Below are 27344 nucleotides of genomic sequence, written 5' to 3' on the forward strand. Positions count from 1 at the left end.
CTTCAAAGTCCTGCCTCGCCATGCGGATTTGGTATCTTTCTGAAGGAGCTTTTGAAGCAGATAGGCTATAGAAAACGAGCGAGTATCTGAAAACACAGTGCAGTGAGAGGGCAACCCTGTCCTTTGAAGGGATAAATTAACAAAGGCACAGGATTCAGCTGGTACGCCAACTGGACTACTGATCCTTCCTCTTAGAGATGGGGATTAATCTCTGATTTCAAAAGCCTGTAAAATCATGTAACAATATTAGTACAGAAGCTCTTGCAAACCATTTATTCATACATACATCAACATTTTCTTTCAAATTAATGTGGAACTGAGACTGGATAATTAGATCTGGGAACAAGAAAAAGTAGGGAGTTGAAATCTCATGCATAATCCTCTGGCTGCCCCTGCCACGCTGCCTTTGCTTCTGCCAGTGGCAGATGCAGAAGAGCCCCAGTAACATGCTGGAAGAGACATGCCTAGGGCTGAACAGCAGCAGCAGCATGGTACAGGCAGCAGCAGGAGGTCAGAGTGCCCAGTGGCATGGATGAAGAGCAAGGGCACAGCCATGTGTGGAAGAGGCCATATCAAGGAACAGCATCATGTAGAAGATGCACTCTCTTTATCATCACTATTAGGACATTCCCAGTCAAACTTCTGTTGCTCTTACAGAAACTGCTATGCAGCAGCCATTCCTGTGCTTTATCCCAACAATTCCTGATGTTTTGCAGGACACTACTATCAACCCTCAAAAATTCATCAGAAAACCACCACTGATCACTTCTCTAATGAGCACAATGGCCTCACAGACCACAAGCAGTTAGCAGATGACAGACAGAAACAGCCTCAAGAAGGCATGCAGCACCTTTCCATCTGATCAACAGCAGCAGTCAGAAAGAGGTCTTCACCTTAAGGGCAAGGATCCCAGAGTCTTCTCCTCAGCCTCTCCATCTGCATTCTGCAACACAAACTATTTCTCAGCTGCACTCAACTACAGCTCATACGATTTCTCTAGTATGTTTAGCACAACTTGAGAAGCCACCCCAGAACAGCCAATAGAAATGCTATGGAAAGGGGAATTCCTTTCCTAAATCAGTAATTGCACTGTACACAGATATCCAGAGACCTTCATATTAGGGCACAACCAGTATATTAGGGAAACAGAGCTGGTCAGCTGAGGTTCTTCATCCCACTCTGCAGTTTTATTAAAGTTTTCAAGTTTAAAAGGCACTACTTTCTATTGTGTGTAATTCTGGCATTTTCCTTACATATCAGCAATATCAAGCTGTTTTCACATTTTGAATGCTAAAGAAATTGCTCAAGATTGGATTGTAACAAAATGAGCAAACCTAAAGTTTACACTGGCAATACTGATGTGAAGTAGTTATCTAAAATACAGCAAACAGCCTTGTAAAGAGATAAAACTCCTTCTACAAAGTATGCTTAGTGAAGATCTATTTGCTAAGTCTCAAGGATGGTATCAATAGTACACAAGTGATGAGTTTCAGAGGATTATCTCCAACATACCTATAGATATTTATAGAATCAAGGTCTTTATCCCTCCCCTCCCCCCCAACTTTACACTATGGCAAAGGAATAGCATTACTCAGTTTAAAAGCATAGGAAGAAAAAGTAAGAAGACAAGAGAGCTCTGTTCCTCCCTCCTTACATATGAATCAGTCTCCTTAGGCTGACTGCAGCTAAATTCAATGCTACAAATAAAAAATAATTTAAAAAAATATACTGTAAACCACCAAAAATCCCCTTAAAACCAGTATGCTAACTTGCAGGACAATTCCTCCACCTTTCTGCAAGTAATCTGCTGCAGCCCATGGAAACCAGGCAGTGGCCACGTATCTGAGAAGCTTTCTCCTTCTAAACTTAGCCCCTTAACCATCATGAGATTTTTCTATGCAACAATAGCTAAAAATAATCTGTGTAGTCCTTGCCCTGAACATCTCTGAATTCAGCAAGCAGAAGTTAAGGAAAAGCAGTGTTGCACAACAATCTCAACAATTTATCCCACTTCCTCTCCCAGGCCAAGGATGCAGTAATATTCTGAGTACAGAAAAAGAGAAAGCACCATTATCAAACAGTTCATATTCCTGTGCAAAATGTGGGCTGTGGGCGTTTTATCTTGTTTTACTTTTAAAAGTAACTAAGAACCAGAAGCACCAATTATGGGTGATACACTTTTGAAAAGGGAGAATGTTTCACTTCCTCCAATTAATCCTTAATTTATGCAAAAAGCAGAGAGAGAAAGAGAAATAATTTGCCTAAAAAGACACCTTGCTGATGACTGAACTCCATTCTATTCAACCCAACTCTCCTGCTAAAATGGTTTAATAAAAAAGCTCTAAACATTTTGATTTCGTATTTTAGATGCTTCCACAGAACAGATCATGTTTAGGACCTGGGTACTGTAGATTCATTTCTCACCCCTTTACACCAGAGAACAGCTAACAAGAAGCAAACTTCTTCGCTTGGCTGGTGGCAAAGGGGAAACATTTGGGTTTCCTACAAGTACATCACAATGATTTTATCTTAACTAGAAATGTAGTTCTGGAGAAAAAGGATCATTGTCCACTCAAATTTACTTATCATGAGGGCTATAAATCAGTGACTTTAGTGTAACCAGGACTGGATAAGATTTTAAACAGAATATCCCAGGACATGGTTATCCACTTTTTTCCTTAAGCTGGTTTGCAACGTCATTATTTCAATCATGCCTAAGACTTGTACAACACCCCACAAATGCACACACAACTTGTTTTTCCAGAGCAATGCCTGGTATTACATTTCCTCTCTTCTACAGAAGGATGTGCAGCAAACTCCTAAAGGTAATAATGATAAAAAACCAGACATGACAATCGTTTCCCCAAGTGAGTAACTCCCTCAAACTGAGAGCAACTTTTAACAGCAATTTTAAAACCTCATCAGGATACATAGGTATAGACAGGCACCAAACTTGAAAGCCAGCTGATAAGCCACTTCTAAGATCAATGATACTTCCTTGCATCTACAAACAAGGCAAACCATCTTTTTTGTGTTTTGCCAAAGACTGTGCCTCCAGCTTTTAATTACCATTCTGCAAATCAAACCTAAGTGATACGTTTCCAGCCCATGTATGCACTACAGGGCTATAAAGATTTCTCCAAAATTTATCAGAAAGTAAGTACAGGGTCTTCAGTGAAAACTACCTGGGTGACCACTGTCCAGAGACAATGGTGCTTCTTCTATAAAGTCACATTGTCATTCCCAGTCCACCCACTACATGCATAACCAACCTGAGCTTCCCAGCATGAGACAGGAATTCCCAGGGCTCAAATGCTAGCAGAAGCCACATAACAAGAGGATGTCCTTGCCTATCAATTCCAACCCCTCAGCATGAGCACAGCTCCCCAGTGATGGCTAGCTGATAATTATTTTTATGATTTTTAATAGATCACCAGTCAAAAAAGTCCAAACAATAAGAACTCCACAAATCCTGTACAAGTCCAAAACACCTTAAAAAAACCCTCCTTTCATCTGGAGAAAAATACTCAAGAGAGCACTGAGCTTTATTCAAGTTATTACCCAGCACCAGCCTTTGTCCCGAAACATCTCAAAAGGAAACATTAAACAACAGAATCAACTCTGTGTGTGTGTGTGTGTGTGTGTAAAATATTAAAATCTATCACATTCACAGTGAAGAACAGAAAAAAGAAAAAAGGGTTATGACTCTTTTTTTGCAGAGCCTAAAATTCTATCTAGTACATGAATATGAAAAGGGGACTAAGACCCTTAAGCTGACCTGCGTTAACAGAGTCATCTTAAAATGAGAATCTTTCTCAGGGTTAGAAAAATGTAACCTTCCTTACCTGATGGACAAGGTTTGGACCAGACAGAGGGAAGAAGACAGGGTTATTTTTTTTAGAATCTGAAGCCAAACATTCATACCTGGTAAACGAGGATCTCTTCCTTGTTTTCCAATGCAAGAATCCATCTTTGAAAAGTTTCCTGCCCCAGATATGCATTTAAGTCCACAAAAATCTAGGCTAGGTCACAGCCCATTTTTCTCCCCCTAATCTACTGAAGTTGCTTTGAATAAGCTTCGTTTACATTTTTCCAACTTGCATTACCAGAAGCGCTTAGATCTTTTGCGAGATCTCTTCCTTAATATGAAAAGGCCTAAAGGCATTTTTGAAGGCAGCAGAGAAGGGAAAGTTGAGTTTTTGGAAAACCTGAACTCCTATTTGGAAAGCAGATAATGCTTCATACAACCTGTCATCCATAGCATAAGTATCTCTCTGTTTGCACCTGGAAACTAAACACTTTTGGAGAAGAGAAAGAGCTCACATAAAGACAGCAGCAGATTGCTCCTACGTATTGTGACCAAAACTTTGGTTTACACCACTTGAAGTGCTGTAATTGTGAGCCGTAAGATCTTTCTCTCTCTCAGCTCCATAAGGAGCAGCAAGTCTCCAGGGTAAACACTGTGATTGCTGTGCTTGCTTCATACGAGAAGGACAAGACCCAAGAGACATCAAGGCAGGATCATTAGAAGAGGGAAGAACAGCAAACAGCCCAGAGTGCAGCTCAAGATGCTTTGATCAGGCTGAGTTTGGCTCCTCATTTCAACACAAGGAGATTGTTCCTTAATGGGAACAGCAACTCAAAAATCTACTTTGCTTTGCAGTGGTCCTTTCAGGTTGTGAAAGGACTTGCAAGGTGCTGTCTTGTTCTGCTGGCCTCTCATTGATAAGGAAAAACAACACAAACAACACAGCTCCAGCCAGGTTAGGCTCTCCTTAATCCCCTGCCAACATGCTAAACTATTTAGGCTCCTAAGGCTGTTGTGCTCCATTCTCCCATCATTCCCAAATCCCACTCACCCAGCCTGGGAAAGTAGATATGTGCAAGTTCTAACACACTTTGTTCCAGCATTTTACATTTGCATTCTGCTCTCCCACTTGCATGATATTGCTGCAGAATATTTTACTGCATTCCCAGAACGGGAACAACATTTAATAAAAGTTTCTTCTTACCAGAATTAGGCATGTGGTTCACTCTAGGTGGATTCAACAGCTCTACTGGCTGGTCTCTGCCAGAAAGCCCATCTGGAAAGAGAAAATAAGTATGTAAGGAAATAAATAAATAAAAGCACATCAACTCTTTGGTCATGTGAGCTATTTTTAGACATCCAAGCAGAAAAAATAAATAAATTATAACATTTAAAAAATCACTAACCAATTATCAATGTGAAACAGAAACACAAGTAACACGAATCAACAGAAACAAGAATATTAAGAGGACAGCCGAGTAACAAACTGCTTATGCTAAAGCAGAAAATAGAAGATCCTGTATCCTGAATTGCACTCAGGTTTTCCCAGTCTTTAAATCCACAACTGGTACTGATTCCAATCCATGGAAACAAGCAAGTCATCTTACCATACAATAAGTCAATTGCAATTGATTCCTTGCTCAGAGAAGTGTGTGTTAAGACAGAAACACAGCCCTATGAAGTCAAGTTGAAGAATGGCTGTAATATACCAGGGAGATGTTAAGGAAAACTGACAAATCACTGCAGGAGATTAAAATGCATAGACATGCATAACAAGCCCCATTTTGCATAAGTTTGGATTTCAGAAAGGCATTAAAAACATATTTTGTAAATGATATGCAGAAATCTATCCTGCTGAAGCAGTTCTCTATTTAAAATATTTCAAAGATTGTATCTTGCATTCAGGTAGAGTTAAAACAGAAGAACACAATACCTCCTGCTGCAGACTGCCAGACCAGATTTTCTAGTCGCTCATTCCCCACCCATCTGCTTCCTTCAATAAAAGTTGAAGCAAAAAAAAAAAAAAAAAAAAGCTAAATTATGTTTTCAATACACAGATTACAAATACTCAGATACAGAAAACTTATCTCAACCCCATTTGTTTCACTGTAACTATCTCCACCTTTGCCAGTTCTGTCTCACTCCTTGTCCTCTAATGCCTTTCTGTGCTCTATGCTGCAGCACAGATATGATCAAGGCAAACCCTGTCTGGAGACATCAAAAAAGACACTCCATCTCTCTCGGTCAAAGCAAAGGGCAGTACTATAAAAATGTTAAGATGCAAGTGGAATGTTAAAAAAAAAATGCCAGGAAAAAAACAACACAACAAACAGAGTTTTCTTTTCCCTACTTTTTTCCATTCCAGGTTTGTGGAGAGACAGTATAGTTGGGTTTTCTCCATCACTTGCATGGGTTTACCTCCAGTGACCATACCCAAGGATCAGTGCAGCCTCAGGCAATACGTCAAATTAAACTGTAACCATGCAGAGTTCTCCTCAATCACATAGAACAGATTATTCACATTAAATATATATATATTTTTTTCTTTTGGTTCATTACTTCTAGAGCCAAGAGAGTGGCTAGGCTTGCTGTACCAGAGTTGCCAACCTACAGCGTTGGTGAGATGATGCTTGGCCAGCTGAGCTTCACCTGCACAAGCAGCAACACACAGCAATAAACCAGGAGTCAACTGGATTGAAGGAGTGAAATGAAGCATCACTACTTTGAATATATTCAGCAACAGAATTATAGAGTGGTTCTATGGGAAGGTGGAACCTTTAAAGGCCACCTAGTCCAATCTCTCTGAAGTGCGCAGGGGCATCTTCAACTAGATTAGGTTGCTGAGAGCCCTGTCCAACCTGATCTTCACTGTTTCTTTGGGCAGGGCTTCTACCACCACTTCTCTGGGCTACTTGTGCCACTGTAAAAAATTTCTTCCTTATAGCTAGTCTACATCTTTTCTCTTTTAGGTTAAAATTGTTATCCCTTGTCCTATTGCAACAGGCCCTGCTTATAGGCCCTCTTTAAATACTGAAAGGCTGCAATAAGGTCTCCCCAGAGATTCTCTTCTCCAGGCTGAACAACTCCACTCTCAGCCTATCCTCATAGCAGACGTGTTCTGGCTCTCTGATAATTTCAGTGGCATCCTCTGGACTCACACAGTCTCTTCAGATTCACAACCCAGTGGTCACTGCAGCTCAAAGAGTATAAATGGATAGCAAAAGAACATGATCTCCCTCATTACTGAAATGTCAGGTTTTACAGCCTTGTTTTTTTTTAGAAGACAGGCATTTGCTATCTCAGCCCTCATCAGTACTTTTTTAATTCACTGGTGAACTGCAGCCTTACTTGCTGCTGAAGCCTTCACTATGTTTCTGCTCTGAACACACCAGCATCACCCAGGCACCACAAACAGCTCCCAAAACTCATTTCTTCAGCTTGCCAGAGCTTAAAACAATAAATTAATATATATATATATCACTCTGCTGGGCTTTCCTAGCAACGAAGCAGCAGCCACCCCAGTGGCCAGCCGGCACGGCACACATACCCACTCCGGCACACACCACAGCTGGGCTGGAGAGAGCAGCTGGGAAAAGGGAGCACAGCACACAGCAGGCAGAGATGAGAATAGCCCTAGGATTGCCATGCTTTCCAGAGAAGGGCAGTATTTTCAGCTTCTTCACTGAGCTACATTAGATTAAGACATGCCTCACAAGGAGAGAGACCCACCTAGAAAACAGAGCCCTGGACCAGCTGCCCAGGTGCTCTGCCAGCAAATCCAGGTCAGTTCTGTCAAACACCCGTTTGTGGCGAGGTGGGTAGAGCGAAGGTGCCCTTGCCCATGTTAAACCCAGCAGTTTTGACCAAGTGATGTATTAAACTCACACCTCCAGTAGTACAAAGCTGCTGGCAGAGAACAACTGAGCAGAGCTCACCTATTCCCAGCACGAGTCAGCAGGGCCAGCATTTTGGGCAGGCTCACACGGCTAGCCAGGCACTGCAGCTGGCTATCTGCATGAAGAAGGCAATCTGCTTCTATGTCGGCCACACTGATACAGGCTTTTTATTTTCTTCCTCACTCTTATGAATTTTCAGCTTCACCAGCACATCAGAGATTACTTACAAAAGTGCTAGCTAGTGAGTGGGATCCTTATTATTCTATGAAACAAACTACCTGCATTTTTTAACCACAAACCAACACTCTTCGATCTTTGTGCTTTAAAATGAGACTGAACACAGGACCATGCTTTTAAAACATCCTTTCAAGCACCAACAATTGAAACACTGGAAGTAAAATCAAACTACATCAGACCAAGGTTCTGTACTTGCTCTGTTGAGTGATTGAAAAAAATAAATCTCTATTTATGGGGGGGGGGGAGGGGGAAAGGACAATAAAAATAATGACAACTAAAATAAAATAAAATAAAATACAATCACCAAAAAGGCCTCCAAACAAAAAAAGAAAAAAATAAACTCATACTCCTGCTTCCCCCAAGAAAAAACACACACATACACAAAAAAAAAAAAAAACACCACCAAAAAAAAAAAGGACAACAACAAAACAAACTGAAAACAAGAGAGAAAAGGAGTCAGCTCATCAGGAGGTATAAGGCACATCTTCTCCTAGGCTACTAATATAGATTTTTTTTTTTTTAAAGGCTAAAATAAGAGTAAATACACAAGCTGGGACACCACTTGCCTTCCCCTTGAGGAACAAGCTATCTCACACCCACCACTCTATGCAAACACATCCAGTAACTGCAACACAACAAGTAATATGCTACTTGTGGAAGTTGATTACAGTAAGGAGATTCTTCTTGCTGGGTTTTGTTTGTTTTAAAAGCACTTTGGGTAAATATGTCCAGAACATAACCATTTCACCCTACTTGCTCCTGGTAACATAACTTCTTTCCCAATCCTCTGTGTCTTCTTCTCTCATGCAACTTGCAGGTGGGTACCACAAGGTGCATCATCTCCAGGCTGCTGAATAGGAGCCTGCACAGCCAGACAGGTCCCTCCAGACCCATGGAATGGCCTGGGACATGCCTTGGGCACCTGCATTCACACCTTCTGCAAACACTCCTCCGCCTCTCAGTGGGGAAGGGTGAAAGCACAAGACTGTGGGTTGAAGCACCCAACCAACCATGACGGCTGTGTCCCAGAGTGCCCTCCTCATGCTGCAGCTGCAGGCAGTACCCCTGCGTTAGGAACAAGCATCTCTGGCATCTCCACAGTTAATAAAATGTTAAGAAGCAAAAGAATGTTGAAGGTATTTCCATTTACTCACTTTCCAGAATCAGGAGGAGTTTGGGTTTTGTTTGGTGGTTGTTGCTGTTGTTGGTTTTTAAACTGAAGTAGCTGCAAACAAAACCTTTCCAGTCTATTGCTCTCCATAAACATATCTTAGCTCACTGTATACACTGCAGTAAAAAAAGCTATGACCTCAGATCTCAGGCTCATTTTACACAGCTACTACATCTTGCTGCAGAAGCAGCATACATTTAAAGGAAGCTTCTGCTCTGTAATCAGACTTTCCAAGCATGTCGTGAGGGTACTGCAGGAGATTCCCCAAAATCAGCACAGTGATACTTTGGGTCAGCTACTTAGGATGCCAAAATCCTCTTTTGCTCCAGATGGCAGCTGTTGCACAGTATCAGTCAAAACTCATGGTGGCTGGTCAGCCTGGAGAGGAATAGGCTCTAGGCGGACCTTAGAACTACATTTCAGTATCTGAAAGGAACCTACAGAAAGGCTGGGGAGGGATTGTTTAGAAGGCCTTGCAGCGGTAGGACAAGGGGCAATGGTTTGAAACTGGAGCATGGTAGATTTAGGTTGGACATAAGGAAGAGGTTCTTTATAATGAGAGCAGGAAAACACTGGAACATGTTGCCCAAGTACATGGTTGCCCATCCCTGGAAACATTAAAAATCAGACTTGATGCAGCCCTGGGCAGCCTGATCTAGTTGGAGGTGTCCCTGCTGACTACATGGGGATTGGACAAGATGACCTTTGAGGTTCCCTTCCAACCCCATGCAATCTGTGAATCTGTGATGTTTTGAACCATCAATGAGCTTCACTTGACAGGAAAAAAAAAGAAAAAAAAAAAAAAAGAGAGAGCATTCTGGGCTCTAAACTCTGCTGTACATCCAGAGTCAGATTAGCTTTTGAGCCCAAAAACAAAGCTGGGGGCAGGGGGGGGAATCCCCAGAAAACAAACTTGGCCTCTCAAAGCAGTTAAACATTCTTGTTGTCTCCCCAGCTTCCTATAGCAAATTCAAGATGCTAAAAGAAACAAACAAACAAGCAAGAAATCATTTCAAGAGCCTAGGCAAACAGTTTATTAGAAAATTTAAAATACAGTGAATTTAATGAAGCATCATATCAACTGCCAACACAATATTGGTCAAAAGAAAAACAAAGAAGAGTCCCTTACATCAGTCTGAAGGAAGGTTTTAAAATTCTAACTGCACTGCAACAAATTTTGATCAAGTACTAAAATCCATACACCAAATATAACCAGGATTCCTCCTTGCTCAGCAATACTGCTGCCCACAGAAACACTTGCTTTGATAAATTCCTTCTTTCAAAGAGATGAGCTAAACCAATGTCAAACTGTTAAAAGAATTATCTGTTGAAAACACCATGAGAACTGACCACAGAGAGATCAAGGATTTGGAGTCCTAGGCTGTGATTATATGCTCAATGTAACTTTGAAAGGGGGGAGAGGAAGGGGAAGAAGAAAAGAACCAAAACACAATATTTTGCATATTCAGCCACGTTCCTTCACAGATTGTGTTGCACCATCACACTGAAGATAAACTGGTCACTTGGGGGGATCCAAGTCTTACGAGAAGTGTGTTTCCCCCCTACTGCTGCACTGTGTTTTCTTACCACCATTACTGGAGACTATCTCCTAAATCAATCAACATATAACTGACCTTTGTGTGAGAAGGGAAAAGCACAATGGTTTATGCCAGCACTTAGAAAGCTCCAAGACAAAGAGCGGTCTGTACCACATGTAGTTCCATAGTTCTATGCCTGTTCCTGTCTGGAAGGGATCACAGGGATGCTTCTGCAGTCCCCAAAAAGCAGACAGGGATAGGAAGAAGTTTGTCTTACCAACATGGACAGGCAAAGAATGTGAAGAGACCAAACCATGCAAGCACAATTTGACCCTTACAGCTACAAACCTGGTTTGAATAGTACCAAGATAAACTTCATTGCCTACAAAATATTTTTGATCTCTCTGAGCCAAAATCTATTTTAAAGCTACTTTAAAATCATTCTCCAGAACATGCCTTTTTGACTATGTTCTGCATAAATCAATCTAATGGTTGTCCCTACTGTACCAGGACGGCTGAACAGAGCAGAATAATCCCAGGGCCAATGGCAGCCAGTGATGAGACCATGCCTGCCAACAGTCTGGTTCAAAATGTTAGAGAGGGAAAGATAAACTGTACTGTCCATCAAGCCTGGAATAAGGCAGACACCAGTCTGTCTGATTTATGGCTCAAGTGAGATAACATTTAGTGTAGCTTAACTTCCAGATAGGTATTCCTATTCACTGATTAATAAGATGAAGCCATTACTCACTGATGGGAACTTGAACAGTTTATTTTTCACTACAGTCTGTCCCAAAGAATTATTTTAAAATAGAGTCGGGATACTTTGGAAGCAGCCAGGCTTGAAGGATTTAAATATGTTGAAAATAGCAAAACAAAGACAAGATGGCTACAGTGCACTCCATAATAAGACAGAAACATCTACAGATGAAAATCTGAAGAAAAGATGGAACAGCAAAACTGGCCAACAACAACATTCACAGCAATGCGAAAAGACAAGGACAGCTTTATTACTGGGAAAAAAAAAAAGGAGGGGGGGGGAGGGGGCAAAACATCAGAAGGTCAAAGCATTCAATGGGCAAAAAAAAACCTGTAAGCAGCCCGACTATAATTAACTCCAATGATTTTAAAAATGCAGGGTAGAACCAGGAACAAAGAGACTATTTAAATACTTTTCCATGTATTCAGATTTTTGACCTGATGCAAATCATCCTGGTCTACTTGAACTCTTTGGGTAAAGTGGTGAATAGCCAACAATCAACTTTAAAGGACATTCAGAGTAGAGTCTTAGTAGTCTTACAGCGCCATCGAAGTAAAATTTTAAGAAAGATCGGAGGAAGAGGTGCAGATAATTTGCATCATTGACAAGCACTTGATTTCTTGGCAGAAAGGACAATTTTGAGAGGCAGAACAAAAAAATACATCAATCAAGTACCAAGAAAAGAAAGGCCGACGGATCAAGGTGAAGGCAGGTGAAGGTAGGTGAATGATTTGTTTCTCCTCAATATCTCTAGCTGGCAAACTGGGAAAGAAAGTTTTGCTTTTACTGGGCTTTTATTTGGGGAAAAAAAAGGGGGGGAAAGAAGAAAAGATTACAAACACACATCAACCCTAAACAACAAACCCAAACAACAATCCATTGACAGACAACATGGGGTCTTCTCATCAGTAAGAAAATCAGCTTTGGTATGAATCACTCTAAACCAAGCACAGACCTGCTTTAAAAAAACTCACTCAGGCATCATCTGCTTCTGGAACTATCACATCCAGCATATATATCCATCCAGATCAGAATTTACTGGTAAGAGCAGTAAAGGTGCATTTAAAACTCAGGTGTGCCTTTGCACCATGAAGATTCCACTTCAGAGAACAAGATGCAGAACTGAACAACAGTTGGAAAACAGATTGATGCCAGGTTCAATCAGAAAGGAGTAAACCCCTACCACCTCAGTGATCATGATAGTAATAATACAATAGTCAAGTGTACAAAGGAGAAATACCTGGCAAAGCAAGGATGCAGTGAAGAAAAGCCAAAGGACTTTATAAAACTGAGTGCTCACCATTTAGCAACAATGCAGAAGACACAAGTTTGCCCCAGGATACATTTGCAAGCATATACACAAGGCATGGGAGGTCATTACTCAGGGATGTGGTAGCCTCTGTAGCCAAAGTGCTGCCTTTGGTTTTAGATTCCACACCAAAAGATGTATTATAGACAATCAAGGGGAAACCCCTAAGAAAAGGGGTTTTTTTAAGTGAGACAGAGGTCTGCAGAACTCAGTAGCTTTTCCAGCATCAGCCTGTTCTTAGTTGAGGGAAGATGATAACAGCAGCCCCAAGCTCTTCCAGGAGGAGCAATTGTCTGCTAACACAGGGAGTTTGAGACCCCTTGACCGAATAAATTTCTGGTCTTCAGTCATGTACTTTCTGGACAATGCCTCACTGCATTTCTGACACGGTAAGCAATTATGTCTTCTGTAAGCAACAAGTCCTAAAACCTTGCCACTGAAATGCCAGTCCACACCTTCCACATGAGGCAGCTATTGTCACTTGCTGTTCACAGCTTCAGGTTCCTTTCTAAACTGGTTTTGGGGTGGGCTTGGCACAGAAATTGCAAAATCTCTGATGGACTCTACTGTTCCCAGTAACAGAGTAGGAAATGAGGCTTTTTGTTTAGGTATTTCCACTTCCTAGATAAGAAAAAGGAGTGCAGAAGAAAGTTGCTGAGCAATAAGACATCTGCAATAGTCCAAGTGACAGGTGATGAATGTGATAACTGTTTCTTTGCAAACCACTCACAAGGCAGTTAGCAGATTATTTTGGCTATTTTTTCCCCAGGAAGATACAGCTGAAAAGCTTGCCCCCATGCTTTCCAAGCCAAAATAGAAACAAGCTGTAATTTTTCAGTGCCTGATCGATAAAAAGCCTCGGGCAAAACAAGGCAGCTGACAGTAAGCCCTGGACAAACAGCTTCAGAGAGACTATCCCAAGCACATCCTTTCAAGAGTGGGCATCCATATTTAAAACTAAGCTTTCACTAAGGACAGAAAGAAAGGGGATGTTTCTGGATCTATGACTCCTGAATTTGTAGTTGTCATCAAGCAAACCTTTTTCTCCTCACTGCTTTCTAATAAAACAATTGTGAATTTGTCCCAGAAAGACAGATCCAATTCCCTGCTGCTCAACCACAACATCTCATCTGCTTCACAATGCTACTGAAAGACCCTTAGATACAACACAACACTTCACAGAAAAGTTCAAAGACAGAACCAGCCTCACGGACTTCTTCACTGAAGAGATGAGCTAGTGTGTGCTTGACCAGGGTTATCTTCAAAGCCTGTACAAAAAGGAGCATCAGTAGGACCATCTTTCATTCTGTGCTGGAAACAGGCTCTTGGAGCACGTCCCCATATGCCCCACTTCCCATACTTTTCCACACCCTGTGTTTTTCATTGCATCATGGAGCAGTCTGAGCATATCGACTGGATTTTTTGTGGGGATACACCTCAAACTCGACCTAAAACACTCTCCAATTCACTTAAAATACTCCATGAGGATTCATGTCAGGGGGATCATTCTGTGATTCCGAGACTGGACTGAATGCAGTCCCGAAGCAAGCTTTGAAACTACCCTTTTCAGCCTGCATTTGCTACACTCCTAACAGCTGCCCCTCTGCATGGTTCTTGCCACCACAGTCACGAGCTGTTGTCCTTCTCTCCTTCCCCTTCCCTCAGCTCCTTCCCTAATGAAGGCTACTAGTGGTCTAAAAGCCAGCACCAGCCTCACCCCTTTTCATCAGGCTGCTGCCAGCAGCTTAGGAGGAGGTAAACACAATGAAAAGAGAGAGCTCCTCACTCTTACTGGCACTGTCCAAGGAGTTACGTGCTGTCTCCCTTATTCATGTAAGCCCAGGGCAATTCCATGGACCTCTTCCAGGCCCAGAAACACCCATATTTTTTCCCCCACTATCAGTATATATGTACTGCCATTGCATTTTGTACATGAACTGGGGGGTTGTTTTGCTGACCAACGTGCGAACAGTATTTATCTGTGTTACTTCCTGACAGGATTTGGGGTGGGTGAGTGTGTGGTTTGGGTCAACTACATTGTTGTATTTCTAAAATCAGACCATGCACTAACCTCGTCGCCTTGGGATACCAGGCAGCTAAGACAGGATTGCTGAAGAATAAAAGCCTCCACCCCCTGACCATTGAGCAGTCCTTTAAAACATCCCGATTTGCATGTTAACGGCTATGGCATGTAACAACAAGTTAAAATATTAGTAATTAGAATAGTAATTATCATAGACATATTATTTATTTGTCTACTTATTTGGAATTTACAGAGAGGAGGAAAAAAAACAAGTCTTCAACATTTACAAGAAAGCAATTAAGGCAGCAAATAGATTATTTCTCTTTAAACCTATGAGAAAATGCTCAGTGCATATTTCCTCTCTAATTTGTCTGCACTCAAGGATCTATTTTTGGAAGTCTCCCTAGACTGTATTGTAGCACCACATGTACTGTAATGGCATTTTAATTAGCCCAGAGAGCTGGAAGATGCACTGTGCATCCGAAAGAGAAGCAGTCTAACAAAATGACAGCATCCTTCTCTTTCCTTGAGATTTACAGCAGCTATCAAGTCGAAAAAACAATTTAGGTTGCAACTGAAATCAACTGCTCTAAAAATCCAGTGCATCGCAACAGCCTATAGAATTCAACAAAAACAAATGTAGCATTTAAGCACTATTTACTCATACTTTAAAGGTGGGTGGTAAAAATAAAATGCTGCAAATATCTACAGGCAGAACCAGGGATAGGAAAAAGGGAGACAATAACAACAATACCTATTGGAGTTGGGCTGTAAACATGTTAGGTTTTGGCCTGTACATTTAATCAAGAAAACACTTGTTTAGACAGAAGTTAATCCAAACCTATTTATATGGGGTTGGGTTTTATTTTATTATTATTATTACCACTACATCTAGCATCCAAGCTAGCCTCCAATCCAACCCATTGCCAGTGGGTGATACAATGCATTTAAGACGTCTTAAGTGCCGGGTTCTACACATTGGCCACAACAACCGCATGCAGTGCTACAGGCTGGGGTCAGAGTAGCTGGAGAGCAGCCAGGCAGAGAGGGACCTGGGGGTACTGGTTGATAGTAGGCTGAACATGAGCCAGCAGTATGCTCAGGTGGCCAAGAACGCTCATGGCATCCTGACGTGTATTAGGAACAGTGTGGCCAGCAGGAGCAGGGAGGTCATTCTGCCCCTGTACTCAGCACTGGTTAGGCCACACCTTGAGTCCTGTGTCCAGTTCTGGGCCCCTCAGTTTAGGAAAGATGTTGAGTTGCTGGAACGAGTCCAGAGAAGGGCAACAAAGCTGGGGAGGGGTCTGGAGCCCAAGCCCTATGAGGAGAGGCTGAGGGAGTTGGGGTTGCTTAGCCTGGAGAAGAGGAGACTCAGGGGAGACCTTATTGCTGTCTACAACTACCTGAAGGGAGGTTGTAGACAGGCGGATGTTGGTCACTTCTCCCAGGCACCCAGCACGAGAACAAGATGACATAGTCTCAAGCTACACCAGGGGAGGTTTAGGCTGGATGTTAGGAAGAAGTTCTTCACCGAGAGAGTTATTAGCCATTGGAATGGGCTGCCCAGGGAGGTGGTGGAGTCACCATCACTGAAGGTGTTTAGGAAGAGACTGGATGGGGTGCTTGGTGCCGTGGTTTAGTTGATTAGATGGTGTTGGATGATAGGTTGGACTCAACGACCTCAAAGGCCTCTTCTAACCTGGTTAATTCTATTCTATTCTGTATACAGCACCAGCACGGTCTTCTATATATTTAATTTCCCATTATTCTGGCTTCCTATTTTTGATACAGTAAAAATTAGGTCAAGTTGATGACCATCTCAGTTACAGAAGAGGTTACAGAAATATATGAACCATAAACCTCCTTCATGCCCTTGACAAATCCAGAGACATTCATATGTCCAGCTGTTAGGTAAAGCGTTCCACTGTAGTCAACTGCAGATCACAGCACTCAAGACCTTGCAAGGAAGAGTTATGATGGGTTTCAACATTGTAATTCACAGGTATATATTTGACAAGAGTCAGAAGATACCTAGGTGTAACATCCACAAGGGTTTCAAACTGCTTTCCTATCCATAACCTAGAAAAGATAAATCCAGCGGATCCCACATTGGTTAGCATCTCGGTAAAAGTAACGCCCCACAACAGGTAAGAAAAAGAACCTTCAATGTATTACTAGGAAGCTATCCTAGAAGCCAAATACCTAAAATGTGTCAAAACAGGAAATATGGTCTTCAAGGTGTTCACAGAATAATCTCCAATACACTACTTTACAAATGCCAAACGGTAAAAGCCTTGTGTTCTGCTTGCTATGCCATTGTTTTCCTTAATTCTTTGCAGTGGGAGGATAACGTGCCTCCTACTAAACATGACAATCTTCAGCAGACTCTGAGATGACTTCATCTGCACAGAATTTGAAAGATATGTCATTCTAGAAATCCACAGTGATAATCCTTTACATGTAAATGCTAGTAATTTAAGGTCTGTGGCAACCTATCCATTAGATCAAAGATACAAAAATCACTGCAAATGGTCAGACAGGATTCCAGCAAAAGGACATTTCAGTAGACCTGCTGCCCACTTTGGGCAAGGAAAGTCAGAACCCCCTGCAGGAAGCCCTTCCATCGTTCTTTAAACAGACAAAGCATTGAGTGAAGAAAATACAAAATACAAAGGGAAGAATCACCATGTTAAAGAAATACCATTTATAGTACGTTTGTTGTGGTGTTTTTCCTTTTAAGCCAAAAATATCCATATATAATGTTGGCTTTTATTCCACTCCTCTGTAAAAAGTTTCAAAATCAGCTACTTTGGTACACAGAAAATCACAAAGTCAAATTATAGATAAGCTCAAGCACACACAGCAGAACAAGTATCCTATACCTTAATCACTTGCCACACCTTGATGGTCTGAGAGTTACTCAGTCAAGATGAAAATTCAAGAAATACACCTGCTCCCATGCAACATCAAACACCTATGTAGCACACAGCTCACCACAAAGGTGTACTGAACACCACTGTCCCAACAGTTCCCAAATGTGCTGCGATTCCTAAAGTATGAGCTGGCTCAGCCTCCCGTTTGAGAGCTTTGGCACCTCCTGTGGGCAATCTCCTGCGCACAGTCATTACTGAACTTGAAAGCCCAACAGTTTCACTACTCCAATTACAGTCAGAAAAGACTGCTATCTGATTTCATACACTTGTAGGCATGCCATACCAGGACAGCAAGATGTCAAATATCTGCCTCTATTTTAGGCTTACTTTACCCAATCATTTCCCCACAGTCTCTCTTCTGCAGCCAATATCAGAAGGCATTTGGTGGTAAGCATCCAACACCTTCGCCCTCCTAGCATTACCTCAAGCCCCAACAGGACAGCTCAGAGATTCCTTCACATGAAGTATAAGTGATATCATTGTGTCCTTGTGTCCCCAGAGTGCTGGGAGTCTCAGGGCAGGGTCTGCAGGATCCCACTGTGGCCTGATCTCACATAAGGTGCTGCATACAGAACCAACCTGGTACTTTGCACGGCACTTCCTCATTATTCCCCACTCTGAAGTGTTCAAGGCCAGGCTGGAAGGGGCTTTGAGCAACCTCATCTACTGGAAGGTATCCTTGCCCCTGGTAGGGGAATTGGAACTACAAGACATTTAAGGTCCCTTTCCAGCCCAAACCATTCTATGATTCAATGATTATCTTAGCCCTATGGGATAGAAAGTCAACAACTAGCAACACCAGGTAGCAGGAAAGTCATCCCAGTCTTCCTTTCCTGATACAATACCAGGCATTATCTACCAGCTTTAGATAGTCCATATATAATATCTTTCTGATAGTTATGTACAGATTCCTAAAATTTGGACCTCAGATCTTTTTAAATCCTGGAGAAAAAGACTACCATTTCCAAGCATCTAAAAGTAGACTCCACTTTCACAGACTTGGTGGAACAGCAATTTTCCTGCTTGCAAGGAAGGAGCCAAGACTATGCTGTTTATTACTATAAATATATTCATAGATATTTTCCCTGGCACGAAGTACTTCAGTTTTAAAGGCAAGAGATTCATCAGCTCTTATGGATAGCTTCGTCCTTACTGCTTTTATTCTGTCAGTGAGCACACACTCCTGGCGAGAGTGGAGGAGGGTGCAATCTGCCACCATCTGCAGGGTGCTATCCATCTGAAAAGGTGACTGTCCTCAAGAAATTAGCATAGTCCAAGCATTAAACTTAACTCTGGAATATTATGTTCAACCAACAGGCTCTTCGAGAGCCATTCTGCAAAATGTGACTGCTCCCTGCTAACTGCCTAGTAGGGTTTAGGGTTTTTTAAGTTTTAATGTAACCTTCTATCAAAAGTGAATAAAACTTTCCATCCTTCTTGTTACATGAATGAACTACAGATGAATATTCCCACAGGAGATCAGTATTATCAATGCAAGGTGCTTAATCTAGAGATAGATCCCACAAACTTCAGCACACTAAAAGAAGCAAACGCCACAGGACTCCCTTGGCATTCAGCAGGAGAGGTGCTGCTGGCACCCAGCCATTTCACAATCACAGACTATTCAGAACACATGAATTCAGGTTTGATAGCTACAAATTCACTGATAGAATGCCCCTTTAATCAAAACTAATATTTCACTGGAATTTAAAACTGATTGATGACACAAAAATGAAGCAAGGAAAGAAAAAAGCCTTGAAATTATCAGCAATTGTCAGCAGGAGGAGAGCTACAATGCACATTTTAAAGGTAGGAGAGAAGGTTCAATAACCTGTTTAATTTTTGCTTCTCTCCAGCTGAATGAACTGTCAGGAAGAAATCCAGCTGAAAGATAGGCTGGCTCTTCTACAGCTTCAGACAAGATTCCAGCTCCTGCCCACACATTCACAGGACACTATGTTCAAGCTAAAAAGATAGCAAGCAGGGAAAAGGCTTGTCTTGTTAAAGAGGGAACAAACTGTATGTTACATGACATAGGTTTTCTTCCTTACCCCAGCCCTGCATTTTGCTACCATACAAGCCAAGAAAGAGTAGTCCACAAAACCATTTCCAAGGCAGGATGTCTCCACAGCTCTGATCCTTTCCACAGCAGAAAAAGGAAGTGATCATAATTACTCAGCAACCCATTACACTGTTGCTTTCAGAGAGCAGGCTAACCCAGGGAAAATTCCTAGATGAAGCAGAGGGCAGAGAGAAAAGAGGCAAAGGAAACTGATGTTCAGACCCTTCCATGAACACTGCTGGCAACAGGAACCATCTACAATTTCAGTACTAAGCAGATGTCTTCTTGCCTTACAAGCTGCAGCTTGAGCGGATGGTGGAACTGGAAAGAGCAGAGGAAAAAGGGGAGAATTCTAAGTTGAGGAAAATAAATACAGAGACATGGAAACAGGATTGTCAGCAAGCAAAGGAGGAATTGATGAAGCTGCAGAGTCCCAGGTGGCTCTCAGAGTATAAAGCCTCAAGTATCAAGCTTCCAGAGAGATCCATCAAGTCTTCCTTCTACAAAACAGGAAAACCTCGAACAAGGGGAAAAAAAACCCTCCTCAGAAATCTGAGAAAGCTTCCAATAGAAAGCAAAAACAACCAAAGAGTATGAGCAGGAAAACTGGGCATGACAACTTGCTTTAACAGAGGGAGAGGGACTAGATCTTCAGAGGTCCTTACCAATTCCTCCCATTCAGTGAGGATTGTTAGCTAAAGGTTAATTGCAGCTGCAGAGGGGACTGACATGAAAAAAAAATACAGCCAGGGCTGCTGGCATGTCTGTAAGAGCAGAGCCATGGCCACAGTGTTCCTGGCACAGCATTGCGCAGGTGTCTGGCTGGAACACAGGACAGGTCTGGGCAGTGATGCCTACAGAGAGCCACACCACGCTCGAGGTTTCACATTGCAAAGCACAGAGGGCATGCATCCAAACCTCCTACTGTAACAGCAGAAAATCTGTTACTCACCAGTGAAAAATCCTTTTGGTCAAACATTTTAAGGATCAGAGACAATTTGACCATGCTTATTAGCAGCCTAAGCTGCAAGTCACCCTAAGCCCACTTGAAGTATCTCTCAAGAATGAAAAAAGCCAAGTTTTGTTCCCTTGCTTTGCTTGTATCTTAAGTACACATAAAAATAATAATTTAAAAAAAAAAAAAAAAGTAGTATTCAAAGCTATTTTCATGCAGTCATAAAACAGACCATCAAGACAAAGCAGTTACTACCAGCAAGGAAAAGCTGCACTATCACCACCATGTGAAGGAACAGAATCACAGAATCAGTAAGGTTGGAAGACACCTCAAGGATCATCAAGTCTAACCTGTCACCCAAGACCTCATGACTACTAAACTATGGCACCAAGTGCCACATCCAATCCCCTCTTGAACACCTCCAGGGATGGTAACTCCACCACCTCCCTGGGCAGCCCATTCCAATGGCTAACAACTCACTCTGAGAAGAACTTTCTCCTCACCTTGAGCCTAAACTTCCCCTGGCACACCTTGAGACTGTATCCAGGGGAAGTTTAGGCTCGAGGTGAGGAGAAAGTTCACAACAAAGGAACAATTGTCAGTCTCCAGCAGTTTAGGTACCAAATTAATGGTGAAACTGCCATGAAGCATCCCAAAAACAACATCCAGAGATCAAGATCTTTTACCAAAGCACTAATGCAGTGTGCTCAAAACAAAATTGCCAATGAAGGCATTGCCCAGTAAAGGGCAACTGTTTAATCATCATCATCAGTTAAACTCTGAAATGATCCTGGAAATACACAAATAAACTGCAATTAAAATGATGTATGCAATGCAAAACAGCTGTGCCCAACGTGACCATACTCCAAACTTCAAAGCTGGCTCTTCACTCTCAAAATAAACCAAACCTCCGGAAGTGCCAAAGACGAAAGCTTATTTTTAAGTAAAGATAAGAATGTGGAGCCATTCATCAAAAGACTCTGTCCTACTTCAAAATACTCAAACTAAAGCTGTTCTAAAGTTACAAAGATGATGCACACCTTGTACAGAGAAGACTGGAAGGAGACCACAAAAGCCAGTTAGATATGTAAGGGTGTGTCTGCACTTGCATGAGAGGAGGATGGCAAAGGATTTCTTGTACTGTCATGAGAACAGTGACAGTGAGAACAGGCCTTTTGCTCCTTGTCAGAAAGCCAGAAACCCCAAAGGCTTTAATGTACTTTTTGAATTTTGGTAGCAGTTCACCAATGGAGTCCAAACACCAGAACTGTAGCAGATCCTTCCAGGATAATGGAGGGTCTTGTTTTTGTTTTAGGCAGATTTCAGTATACAGAAGTTCTGTTCCAACAGTGTATTTAACATTTCCTCGTGTTGCATTAATCACCATCACACCCATCTGGCAGTCATTTCCAGCCTTGTACTATTAACTCAGAGCAAGACCCTTCAGCAGGTAATAGAGACAAGTACCATAACTCAGATTTTCTCTGAAAACCTTGCTTGCCAACAGGCAAAGTACAACTTCTACCACCTCACAATCACTGATGGCCAAGAAAGCTGCTGACTACCTGACCTTCTCAGTGAATATAGCTCATGATGCAAGCCCCAGGCTGCTACCCAAGTTTGATAACCAACCCCAAAGGCAGGCTCCCTTAAATGAGGCTCTCCAGCTTCCTTCCAGATTTTCTTCTTGTAACAGGCTGCACTATTTTAACAGATGGCTGTATAGCTGGACGTAGAAGAAGATGGTCTGAATTAAAGCAAGACATCTTGGTGGCAAGGGAAAGCAAGTGCTACAAAGCTGAAAAGGCACAAGACCTCAAAAGCACAGAGATCTTATGTGGATGCCACAAGCAGCGTGCTGCCATGAGTTCCTAAGTACACTCCACGCACCTCCAAATTTCATGCATGAGGCTATAGGGGTGTCATCCTGCACACTTCCAGTGCTTAACTTAGGCTCTTAACTTCGTGTCAAACTTGGGCTCTTCTGCTGCCACGATTCCTTCTGCTTTCCATATTTTTCTCTTCCACTGCTCAGATCAGGCATTTCAGTACACTCACATCTGTGGGACCCAGATGCTGAGACACAAGTTTCCACTGGGATCATTTGTGTGCACTTCAAATGGTGCAAAATCCTCAGTCTCCAAACTATTGCACTTTTCATAAACCTAAAACTCCTTTGGATATTTATTACTGGCTAGGAGAAACCCAGGCTGTTTTACACATTGTCAGTAGTTGTTCCTGTTGTTGATGAAAGTAAAAGTGACTCATGAAACTGCTCACAGAAACCAGCTTCAGTATGAACCTCAGGGAGAGACACCATGACTCACTCAGAAGACAGCTCCCAACATCTAAACTCAAACTGCTTTGATTCCCCCTGCCAATGGAAATCCATGAAAAGCTCTGGTAGGGGAAAACCTCATGAAAACCACAAGAAAGGTACAATCAACAGCTTCTCCCTCACACTCAATTTTTTTTCTCTTGTTCTATTGCAAATAGGAGGTTAACACAAACTGAAATGCTCATGTAATACCCAAATATTTTTCTTATTGCTTTACCACAATGGAATAGTTTTTTCATGTCTATCTAATATAGCACTATTAGATAATATTAGCCATATGGATTTGCTATAACAAAAGCATTTGAAATTGTATTAAACACAGTAACATGAAAATAGCACATTCTGAAACCAGTATTTCTAATCATAGAATTGTCATGGTTGGAAGGAACCTCAAGGATCATCTAGTTCCAACCCCCTGCCATGAAACCTCACACTACAGCAGGTTGCTCACAGCCACATCCAGCCTGCCCTTAAAAACCTCCAGAGATGGGGCTTCCACCACCTCCCTGGGCAACCTTTTCCAATGTCTCACCACCCTCATGGTGAAGAATTTCTCCCTAACATCCAATCTGAATCTGGTTTATGCTCCATTCCCCTTAGTCTTATCATTACCTGACACCCTGAAAAGTGCCTCACCAGCTTTCCTGTAAGCCCCCTTCAGATACTGGAAGGCCACAATTAGGTCTCGGAGCCTTCTCTTCTCCAGATTGAATAGCCCCAACTCCCTCAGTCTGTCCTCATAGGATAAGTGCTCCAGCCTTCTGATCATCCTCATGGCCCTGCTCTGGACACATTCCAGCACATCCAGATCCTTCCTGTTACAGGGGCTCCAGAGCTGGATGCAGTACTCCAGGTGGGGTCCCACCAGAGTGGAGTAGAAAGGGAAATATTTATTACTTCTCTAAATGCTGTCCCTTTTTCATCCATCAAACACCGGCTTGGAGACCAGGATGTAGTGCAGGACACTGTCGAATGCTTTGCTCAGGGTCCAGGTAAATGGTGTCAGTTTCCAGGTAAATGATGTCAGTTTCCAGGTAAATGATGTCAATCCCTGATCTGTCAGGCAGCAGCCCATTTCTAAGCTAAAGAGAAATGAATCCATCATACCGCTGGGCCACTCCAAAATGCTGGGCTTCACGTATTTTTTCCGCCATCCTCCTTCCCTTTTACCTTAAGATTAATTTTGCTCAATGGCTGTCTTAACACAGCCAAAATGCTTGCCTGCTCTGCCAGGCTTCTTCCATAAAATTATGCACAAGTCTCTATGCCTCACACCACCAGCAGAGACTTGAACTTTAACTCCAAGCAACTTGCAAAATGCTTAGACTCAGGTTTAATGGTGCTGATCAGTCTCAAACAACAAAAAAGGCACATTAACAACCAAATACACCAAAAGTAATTGACAACTCCATGTTGAAGTTTCCTTGGCAAATAGAACAAAATAAATGAAAAGGCACATAAATTAATATTACTTATCCATTCCTTTAGGGTATGTGAGCTTTTATCTGCAATATGCATTCCCCAGAGAGAATTAAAACACACCAAAAGCCACCCCACACACCACATCCACATAATGCTGTGGCCACCTAGATGCACCCAGTGCATGAAGGCCGTCCAGAGATAGCGTTAATGCACAAGAAGAAATGTCAGGAGTTTTAACACCTAGGTGAGGTCTGAAATCCATGAGGATTTCTCCGAATACAGAATCTGATGACTGTATGATGAAACATTTTTGTGTGTTACAATAGAAAAAAAAAATCTAAATGAATATTCAGTAGAGATCTTCAAATATTGCAGGGGGCAGAAGGTTTGCTGTACTCTTTAAACTCTCATCCCCCCTCCCAGCCAAAGGCATCACTCAGCTTGTTCCAACATAGTTGCCAGATTCTACCTTCACAGCCAAAGAACCTATGCAGAATGAACTGCAAGCAACATCCTGTGAATCATGCAAACATCATGCAACAAAAAAAATGTGTTGGAACACCAGTGGAGTTCCCATTATCAGTTCTAAAAGTCTAAGTTATGAGCTACAGTGTCCTAACACTCTGCGTGCCATTGTCTTAGGTTGCCTTAAGGGTCTTCCCAGAACTCTTCTTTCCTCTAAATAAATAAATAAAGTTCCCACACTTTTCTTTCCTCTAAATCAATTCCCCATACTCTTCTTTCCTCCAAATAAATCAACCGCATTCCAAAATCAAATTAACCCCTTAGTTTCGGACTCAAATTAACCCTACAACAAGAAGGCACTGGCAAGGCCATGGTTTTGATTAAAAAGCTCCCTCCCAAGTTCAAACAAAACCAAACACTGATTTATGACCGCTGCAAACATCAGGCTCAAAGTTTCACAGGAGCTGACAGGAGCTGCTGCAGGTTATGCCGAATATAGCCACGTGCTGTCAACTCGCACACCCGCCCGTCTGCACAGCAAACGCCGCCACAACCCGGGGACTGCCAGCGGAAAGGCGCAAGCCACACGATCCGAGCTGCAGAGCGTTTGACAAACATGTACCCTGCCACAAGCAGGAAATTAAAAACCACAGCTAAATAAAACAAAGGCCGAGAGTTGTGAGCAGCACAATAAGCCAACTTATAAGAACGGCACCGCCAAGAAGTGTCATCATTGTTAGTAATCAAAAGATATTGGGGGGGGACTAAATAAATCAAGGCTTCTCTTTTTTTTTTTTTTAAGTCACTTTTATTTTGTTATGTTGGTTTCTGTTTGATCACTGTTGGAGCGGGTCCTGAGGAGGACACAAGGATGATTCAAAGGCTGGAGCACCTCTGCTGTTGAGGACAGGCTGAGGGAGCTGGGGTCACTCAGCCTAGAGAAGAGAAGACTCTGCAAGGACCTTATAGGTGCCATCCAGTACCTGAAGGGATCCTACAGGAAAGCTGGAGAGGGACTCTTCATAAGGCTGTCTTGCAATAGGTCAGGAGGGAATGGTGTTAAGCTGAGGGAGAATAGGTTTATACTGGATCTTAGGAAGCAGTTCTTCAGTACGAGGGTGGTGAGACTCTGGAATAGGTTGCCCAAGAGTGGCTGTGGATGCCCCCTCCCTGGAGGTGTTCAAAGCCAGGTTGGACAAATCCTCAAGTAATTAAGTCTAGTTGAGAGGTGTCCCTGCCTATGGCACGGAGGTTGGAATACATGATCTCTAAGGTCCCTTCTAAACTAAGTCATTCCATGAAGTAGAAAACTGCAAATTGAGATACTTAATCTTCACTGCTTAAGACATTCCTTAAGGTACCAATTACCTAGAAATGGGGGGGGGGGGAGGGGGGGGGGGAATGAAGGATTCCAGGGGGTTTTGTTGTTGTTTTGGGTTTGTTGTTTGTTTTTTTTAATCTGAAGTTAATTATTTACCATTTCTTATCTTGAAGTCATGCCTACTACAGCTTTCCATGTACCCCAACTGAAAGCCAAGCAGCACCTACTGAAAAGCCATTAGAGCTTCTCCCAGCTGAGGGGTCCTTTCTCTCCATGGAAAGGGAAAGATTTGGGGAAAAGATGTGAGCAAATGGGAGAATGAAGAAAACAAAACGACCACCTACTGCGCAGCAAGGCAGACATGGACATGCAATAACCTATTCCCAGCACTGCAGTGGGCTGGAGCCTTCATTGCCAATGTTGTGGACGTGGCACTGCGTGGAAGGGGCCATCCCACTGCTCTGATCCACTTGGAAGCTGTATCTATGGACATCAAAATTGCCAGAGTGTAATTTTATACATACAATGAGGAAAGTCACAAAACAGATTCAAGATTTCTTGGGACAGAATGGAAGATGGCAGCTTGAAATCAGGAAATTATTAGTTGGGATGTGTTACAAAAAGCATCCAGAAACCCCATGCTGATGTAATCAGAGATACTCATGCCATGTTTTGAGTGCTCACTCCTCGTCCATGCTGGTGAGGTATTTTCTTCAGCAAAAAAACACAGATATGAGTCTCTGGGTTATGCTTCTGGATCTGCTAAATAGCCACAAAGATGAAAAGGCTCTGAACTAGGGCAGATTGGACAAAATAACCCAGTCTTTTTCAAGTCAGTGATTTTCTCTCGCAAGCGATGCTGCTTTCATAACTAGGACTCTCTGGAGAGGAGACGTGCTGCCTGGAGTTATGAGCTAATAGCTCTAAAGAATATTTTTGTTTAATGCATAATGGGCCTTGGAAAGCTTTATCTCTTTAAACAAATTTAACAGGAATGCATTTTCTTTCATAATGCCTTTCTAAATCTGTATTATATCTGTTGAAGATTATAAAATAGATGGCTTATATAAAGAAAACAATGTTGTCACACCAATTAACACATTTAC

The 27344-nt window shown here is 42.2% G+C and overlaps 1 protein-coding gene across 12 annotated transcripts in view; it reads right to left on the bottom strand.

Annotated features, from left to right (window-relative positions):
- Window positions 1-27344, bottom strand: part of HDAC4 (histone deacetylase 4) — a 277155-nt gene that overhangs the window by 163181 nt on the left and 86630 nt on the right. For 8 of the 12 annotated variants that reach the window (XM_068138153.1, XM_068138154.1, XM_068138147.1 and 5 more), the window contains 2 exons: window positions 5742-5801; window positions 5013-5084 (listed from right to left, as the gene is read on the bottom strand). In XM_068138153.1, the coding sequence (XP_067994254.1) occupies window positions 5013-5084; window positions 5742-5801 (132 nt within the window). Of the gene's footprint in view, window positions 1-5012; window positions 5085-5415; window positions 5478-5741; window positions 5802-27344 lie in introns of those variants that run through there. The other 4 variants (XM_068138157.1, XM_068138155.1, XM_068138152.1 and 1 more) reach the window with 2 other exon arrangements.

This window comes from Melanerpes formicivorus, unplaced genomic scaffold (assembly GCF_026170545.1).
Source record: "Melanerpes formicivorus ecotype bairdi unplaced genomic scaffold, bMelFor1.0.p_v2 SCAF_5, whole genome shotgun sequence".
Lineage (NCBI taxonomy): Eukaryota > Metazoa > Chordata > Aves > Piciformes > Picidae > Melanerpes > Melanerpes formicivorus.